This window comes from Aphis gossypii, chromosome X, assembly GCF_020184175.1.
Source record: "Aphis gossypii isolate Hap1 chromosome X, ASM2018417v2, whole genome shotgun sequence".
NCBI lineage: Eukaryota > Metazoa > Arthropoda > Insecta > Hemiptera > Aphididae > Aphis > Aphis gossypii.
Window position 1 is genome coordinate 293,021 of NC_065533.1, and position 8,687 is coordinate 301,707.

Consider the following 8,687-nt stretch of genomic DNA (forward strand, 5'->3'; position numbering starts at 1 on the left):
ATAGTGACTCATAATAATATTATTAGAAATTAGAAATTCATGATGAGCCTGGTTTTTACGAAAAAATTATTGTAGAATATGAACTTATTTGTAGTTTGTACATCAAAAATGTATTATATGATTTATATGCAAGTATATAATTTCACTAAAAAGTGTATCAAATATAGGAAATTATAAATGTATGATTGAAAAAACTGATCAAAATTTAAATAATTCTGTGTCTGCAAATTGTACCTATTTTAAAAATGTAGAACATATTATATTAAATTTTACTAAAAGATGAAAAAAAAACATTAACTAGAATTAATAAACTGTGTATTAAAAAATGTTAATATAGATATTTAATTAAAAATATGACATGTATGCAAAATATAAATTTTGAAATAAGCTTGGCCCTTGTGACATTAAAATAAGTTGTTTTCTTAAGATGTAATTGTGTTTAAAATGATTTTAACAAACTTTATTCATTCAAAATGCATGTGCTTATTATTTTTATATGTAATCCTACAATGTTTCGTTATATATATAAAAAAAAAAAAATTGTTATAAAAAAAGAAGAAATTCTAATACATACACATTGAAAAATAGACTAATTTTGATAAAAATATACATTTTATTTATAATTTAAAAAATAAGTTGACTGTTTTGTTTTTTTAACTCTTCTGCATGTTATAAATCAAGTAAATATTTGTGATTCAACCTGTATTAAAGTATATTATATTTTTGGTAAGTATGAACATGTTAACATATTCGTGTTAACTTCCACGTTTACAATATTACAAATTACAATTAAACTGAATTAACAGCCTTGTATATGCATTCTTAACTCCAAATGGACAGGAGTTACCTAGTTTGTATTTATGTAAATCGTTATACATAAAAATAAACTATTTTTTTTTATTCTCTTGACATGTTATTTAGAACATAAGAATTCACTACTCAAACCTTGTTCCATAGACAAGTATACTAATAGATAGGCATCTACTGTGTTATTTTTCGGAGCATTGTGAAAAGCGCTCCCGGTGACCGATGTAAAGAACTACGGCGGCGGCGGCGGTGGCGGCGCTCGTCGCGTCCTGGTCCAAAATATATTCCCGCTATTTTTAAATTATTATTTAATAACATCATTTTTTTCTCAATTTATTACCCATTATTTTCTGTACGTTACTTCAAAATAAATACTGAAATACCTTATAAAAATATGAATAAGATATTATTTGCTAATCAAACGAAAACACCTTTTATTAATTAATGGAAAAAACAACAACAAAAGTTAATATATATTTAGGTTTTGTTTTTTATTATAAGACATATTTCGACAAAATTTAATACAATTCAAACATTTTATAATTACAGAACAAAATATACATTTATTATATTTCATAACAATAAAAACATAATTATAGATACATAATAACCATTGCCGGATTTAGGGGAGGGCTGAGTGGGCTGCAGCCCAGGGGCCCCCACAAATTCGGGGCCCCCACAATTTTATGATATTTAAATTAGAATACAGAAAAAGTATTTTATTTATATTTACACATATTTAATTAAATAATATTGAACTTTTTTTGGACATTTAAAAATTTTTATTTTACTAACTAATAATAGATGTATTTACGTTTATTGACAATGAATGGTCTCTAAAAATCAAGATAAGATTATAGTTTATGCCGTCCGCGATCGGTGTGCACCGTCGATTGTAATAAGTAATAACTAAAAATATTTAGTAAATGTGATTCTAAATAATATACACATGTGGGTTTTCGGAAATATAAAATACACATTACAGACTATCTGTCTGTAGATAAATTATCGTAATTTGTTCGTTGCACTTATTGCATGTCAGACGTCCGTTAACAATAGTTGCATACACAATAGACAATAGTTACAGACTTTATTTGTTTCTTAAATTATAAGTTAACTAGTAAATAGTGTTAAAATTTAAAAATGGAAGAAGATCGTCATAAATTAAAGCGAGTTTATATGAGTGGCGCAGAAAAACGAAAATTGGCAAAAGAAAAAGATAAAAAAAATACGGAAATAATTTCAAAAACTAGGCGAATGACAAGAGTTTTTCATAACACAGCCCGACACAACTTCTTCTTCTTCTGAGGTTAGTTCAAAGTTTTACAATTACTATAGAAAGAATAAATATTACTTTTAATAATATATATTTTTTATTTTTTATAATAAATAGCATATAATAATAAAATATATGCAGGTTAGGTAGTTTAAATAATAAATATTACAATTAATATTTTTTTCATGTATACAGACTATACTATACTTATCTCTTCAAATTTACCTTTCCTAATTAAAATTGTTTAAAATCGAAAAAAAATTATACGTATATTGGCCACTTAGGTATATATTAATTAAAAAAAAAATAATAATAAAAATTGAAAATTAAACGCATTAATATTATAAATACAAATTTAAAAAAGTCTTATCAGTTTAATCTCCATTAGGTACATATTTTAAATATATTTTTTATTTCAATCATATCAAATTGCTCTACCGCCTCAACTAGTAACTATCGCCAAAAACCCTTCATCTCAAATTATTGTTGAAGAAACAAATGAAAGCTTAAATTTAGATATAGGATTATGGCCTGAAGATATGACAGGATTAATAGATTATTGGGCAAAAATAGGAAGTTCAAATATACAAAATTGTAATGAAGAATTATTTATACAAAAATCAAAAAAACAGTTTGATGTGAAGTTTACTCGTAAATGTAATAAATCATTGTTTGAGCGAAAAACTGCTAACGGAGAAATAATTAAGCGTTCATGATTATGTTTTTCACCATTCAATGGTAGCATTTTTTGTTTTGTTTGTAAGTTAATGTCCAAAACACGCAGTCAATTTACTCATGATGGTTTCTGTGACTGGAAGCATGCAGATAATCGATTAATAAGTCATGAAACTTCCAAAGATCATTTAAATTCTGTGATAAATTTAGCTGTTCGTTCAAAAGAATTAGGCCGTATTAACAATGAACTTATAAAACAAAGTGAAGATGTAAGGAGTTACTGGCGTAATATAATCAAGAGACTCGTAAGTGTTATAACATTTATATGTGAACGAGGTTTAGCATTACGTGGTAAAAATGAAATTGTCGGTTCGTCTAAAAATGGTAACTATCTTGGAATTCTAGAGCTATTAGCTGAGTATGATAATTTTCTTAAACAGCATATTGAAAATCATGCAAATCGTGGAAGTGGTCACACTAACTATTTATCTTCTACTATCTGTGAAGAATTAATAGAAATAATGGGAAATAATGTTTTGAATTAAATAATTTCTCGTATAAAATTATCTAAATATTTTTCAATTTCATTAGACTCAACACCTGATGAAGGTCATATAGATCAATTAACATTAATTTTTAGATATATTGAAAAAGATACACCAGTGGAAAGATTTTTGGTATTTATGCCAAACCAAGGCCATAAAGCTCAAGATATGTATGATGGTTTAATAAACTTTTTAAATAAATATGACTTGAACATAAAAAATTGTAGAGGCCAATCGTATGATAATGCTTCTGCAATGAGTGGGAAATATAATGGTCTCCAATCAAAAATTCTGAAAAATAATAAACTAGCTTCGTGGATTCCATGTGCTACACATTCCCTAAATTTGGTAGGAAAAGCAGCAGCCGAGTGCTGTACTGCTGCTGTTGAATTTTTTTACTTTTTAGAGCAGTTATATGTATTTTTTACGGCATCAACAAAACGTTATGAACTACTGGTTAAAGCTCTAAGTTTAGAAAATACCAAAACCCGTATCCATGTACCACAACGAGTTAATACTACACGCTGGTCATGTAGATCTGATGCAACAAAAGCTCTTATACTAGGCTATAAACAATTTAAAGATACTCTAATTCAAATAGCTGATGACTTTGAACAAACAACAAAAACGCGTTGCGATGCAAATTGTTTAAACAACAAATTGTGCACACTTGAAACTGGAATTTACACGGTTTTTTGGAATAATATCCTTGAAAGAGTAGATAAAACTAATAAATTACTGCAAGATGCGACATTTGACCTTAATACTGCAATATCTGCTATTAAGTCTTTAAAGAATTTTGTTCAAGCTAAACGTGATAACTTTGATCAATATGAAAAACAAGGAGCAGAAATTTAGGAAACAACAGATTATTTGAAACACCGTAAACGGCAAAGAAATATCCGTTTAAATCCAATAGATTTTTATGAAAAACCCGAGGTAGATTTAACTTCTTCTCAAAAATTCAAAATTCAAAATTGTTTACCTGTAATTTATACGTTTATTTCTAACTTGGATAAACGATTGTCTGCTTATGAATTGGTATACCAACGATTTGGCTTTCTTCGAAAAATAGAACAACTAAAGTAATCAAGAAATTGAAAATGAAGCAATTAAACTTGTTAAAATTTACCAGGATGATATTGATGAACACTTAGGAAACGAACTTATTCAATTTAAAGAATTTTATAAACATTTTAAAGATGAAAGCAGAGAATTTCACAATATTAGTCAAGAACATTTGATGTATAAAATATTAATTAATAAGGAAGTAAAAGATTGTTTTCCTAATGTTGAAATAGTTCTTCGTATTTATCTTGTTATTATGATTACAAACAGCAGTAGTGAAAGATCATTCTCTAATTTAAAGCACATAAAAAATAGATTGCGTACTTCTATGGACGGAGACAGGCTCAAACAACTAGCGATAATGAGCTCTGAGTCTGATATTTTAAGAAAACTTGATTTTCAAAACGTTATTGATAAGTTTGTACAAATAAAATTAAGAAAAGTCCCCGGCATTTAATTTTAATTACTTGACATTATTATTTTTATTTATTATTTTTCATTTAATTACTTACACTGAATATTATGATAAATGATAATATTACTTAATATACTAGTTATACTCGATTTGATTGTTTTTATAATTATTTATTATTAAATAAGTAGTAGTTAATTGTTACTAGTGTTACTACTACTAAACATAATAATAAATATTATTCAATAAGTAAAAAAATATATTTCTTTGTTTATTTATAAGGGGCCCCCACAGTATATTCCGCCCAGGGGCCACCACATACCTACAGACATGAATACAGTTTACAATGAATGAACTAATATATTACAAAATTAATATTAGATAATAAAAAGTAGATATAATAATAATAATAATAATACAGCTAAGTGATAAATTTGTCAATTTAAGTATAACATATCTTTACTTACATTAATAAATATAGAGTTGAAACATGTGAATTAATTTGTAATGTTAAGAAAAATTGTAATTGTAATGAAATAATTATATATTTTAAAATTAACATCTTATTAAATAATGAGAATAATAAAAAAATTTAATCAAATCAAACATATAGAAATAAATGCTGTACTCAAGATGGGAGAATAGAATGATTAAAAAATACAAATAATAATAATAATAATAATAATGAGCTGTTACAATTTAAGTCAATATTTTCATTTTATATACTTAGGTTTTTTAGAAAATGTTTTATACCTCGAAAAAACACTAATTTTTATATGATCATTTTCGTTTTTTGAAAGATTAATAGTTCCAGCTTGTAAACGGTTTATTTGGGTACACCAATTATGTACCATAACTTTAACAGTGAAATTTGTTAATTTTTTTCCAAAAAGTAACTGATGATCTGAATACTCTACTACATTTGTATTAAAATTTTGATTGATAGCGTTTATAATTTCTGTTTTCAAATTTAGATGATGGCATATCGAAGGCAATATTTTAGCTATCATATTAATGATGTTCTGAATTAATTTACAAAATATTGTATTTGGATATTTTAAATTGGCTGCATGTTACTTGCGTCCCAAAAAAAAATATTTTTTTCAGGTAGTAAATTTGACCGGTAAGTTGCGTCCCGTTTTGGGGGACGCAAGTCAGCCATATTATTATCATCGATATTATCTTCAAAAATCATTAAAATCGATAGTATCGTGTCACTAAAATCGATAATTCATAAATTGTACTGTAATAGTATATTATATTAATAACTTATGTGGGTATTATTTTATGTGAAGAAGGTATGGTAAGGTATTGGTTGTTAGATTTGGTGGTAAGACTTAATACTATAAATTAGTATCACATGAAATTAGTAATAATAAATAAAATTCAAGCTATTGGTTTAACTAATGATTTCAGAATTTCTACAGAAATCGGTAAATTTTTAAAGAGCTTTTTTGGATTACCTTTTTTTTACCTCCTGAAATGGTGAGTGATGTGTTTGTGTTTGAGCTTATGGTCATTGCTCCGACTGGTTGTGAAGAATTTACAGACTATATATTAGATAACTATATTTCTGAAAATTCTAAATTCCCTCCTCACGTTTGGTCTGAATGTTCAAATAGTATAAAAAGAACAACAAATGCATGTGAAGCTTTTCACTCGAAATTTAATTCATATTTTTACTCTAGTCATCCACATATTTTTCAATTCATCGAAGTCTTAAAATCATTCCAGATTAATACATATGTCTTAATTAATAGCGTTAATACTCAAAAGAAAGATTATAGAAAAAAAAACATTTAAAATTAGATTACTTAAATAGGTAAACAAATTGAAAGTTTTAAAAAAAACGATATTTCACCATTATATTTTATAATTAACGTTTCATTTAAATTTCAACCAATATAATAATTCATAACATATGATTTTTTTATTATTTTTTATTATATTATTATTATTGCAATTGAATTGAACTGATAATTTATTATAACCATTTTTTTTGTATTAAATTTGTATCATCAATGTACATTTTTATATCGATTATATCGATATTTTCGGGGCGCAATTAGGTCATAGAAAAAGGTATACCGGGACGCAAATACGATATGACCTTTTTGAATCTTTTTTTTGCGGGACGCAACTCACCTACTGATAATAATTTCTGACGCAAGTAGTATGCTCCCTTTAAATTATATTTACCACCAAGATAATAGTCTCTGCTTAATGCAAGTTGATGATCATTATGTATAGGTTCAGTACAAATTTGAGGCAAACAAATTGGACAATTTTTAAGAAAAGTCGTGTTAAGAGGATGCTACACCTAAAGTGAAACGTATACAACGTCCGAGAGAACGCGCTGTTAAGTGTTTTCGCGATTCGCAAGCGCGCGGCGTTTAAGTCACGCCCACTATTCGCATTCGGCGGTCGGCCGACAAGTTCTCGTTCGGGATCGGAACAATTCGGTAGCACTGTTTCATTTTCATTATGATCGTTCGTCCAAGACACTTAGATCAATATAAAATGCATTAACGTAAATACGGCCGTAATATTTTAAATACCCGCGCGTGACATGTACCTATGAACTAACGATTACAATGTAAGCCACTGCTTACCTAAATATATTTAACAGCACATAGATCATATAAACTGTATTATAATATAGCTTGGTTTGTATTTATTGAATTATTACTGATTCAAATATAATACCAATAGTAAAGTATTATTAAATAAAAAACTATAATATATTATATTGCTATTGGTTATCATTAATCAATTATTTTGGAATAGAAACATATTGCTTTTTATAATAATTATTATTTTTAAATTTTCGGAATCTTGATGAATTTGTCAATATTTTATACTCATTCAAAATATGTACAATCACTCCGTGCTGAATATAAAATAGCTTGTTAATTATTTATTAGTGCTGACGTGACAACGTCTTTTACATAAGGAATACTACTAATATTAATATATTGTAACGTGCCACGTACAATTAGTTGAATGATGTCGATTTGGAAAGGTTTTGTGAAATAATTGAACTTTCGAAATTATTCTAAGTGTTTTTTATTTAAAAATTATTCTAAGTCCAATTAATTAATTTAATAAAACTTGTGAAAAATATTCTAAGTCCAGGAGACATAAAATATTAAACTGGGTGACGTGAAGGTGCTTGCGCTAACTCTGGTGGATCACGTCTGAATTGTGCCTAATCTGGGCCCCCTTATATATCGTCCAGGGACTCCCGCGGTACCTTCAGGTCCCTGATGGTCATCTGCACCTGCATCCGCTTCTTCCCACGCATTGCGTCATTCTGACATCTATATTCTTCTATCGGGTGGTAATTATATTTCTATATTATTCTACCGGGTGGCAAGCGTACGTGCGATGATCTGCCTTTGACCCTGCACGATGCCGCCGCATAATATAATTGTTATAATATAATATTTTCGTTGCGGCTAGCGTTCTCACGCCGTTCCGCCGCCGCTGATGATCGACAATTGCTACGTCAATGTGTTAATCGTTCACGGTTAAGAAAATCTGTACTTGATATCACCTGCTCACTTTTAGAATCCAATTATAAGAATAATTGTTACACCCTCATCAAAAAGTGTCTGTTGCACCCCCAATGTTAGGTTATTGTTGGCTATGGTATGTTATTCATATATTATATTTAATATAAGTATCAGAGCACGTTGCAATATAATAATAATAAGTAATCAATAATTATATTATTATAATATTGCTTATTATATTCTGATCCTTGGTCTATGACGGGTCGCATAACTAAATAGTAGGTAAGTATACACGTAAATGCAGCCGTAATATTTTTGATGAACGCGGATACCTACGCGATTTCTATTTATTGCATTATTAGATGCTTAATTCATAAAACGTATATACA

General features: G+C 27.7%; 1 protein-coding gene across 1 annotated transcript; it reads left to right on the forward strand.

Moving 5' to 3' along the window:
- The first annotated feature begins 1,950 nt into the window (after positions 1-1,950).
- LOC126551671 (uncharacterized) lies at positions 1,951-4,161 on the forward strand. Its single transcript, XM_050205622.1, has 4 exons — positions 1,951-2,060; positions 2,868-3,259; positions 3,350-3,473; positions 3,531-4,161. The coding sequence occupies exons 1-4, from the start codon at positions 1,951-1,953 to the stop codon at positions 4,159-4,161; spliced, it is 1,257 nt and encodes a 418-aa protein (XP_050061579.1).
- The last annotated feature ends 4,526 nt before the right edge of the window (positions 4,162-8,687 follow it).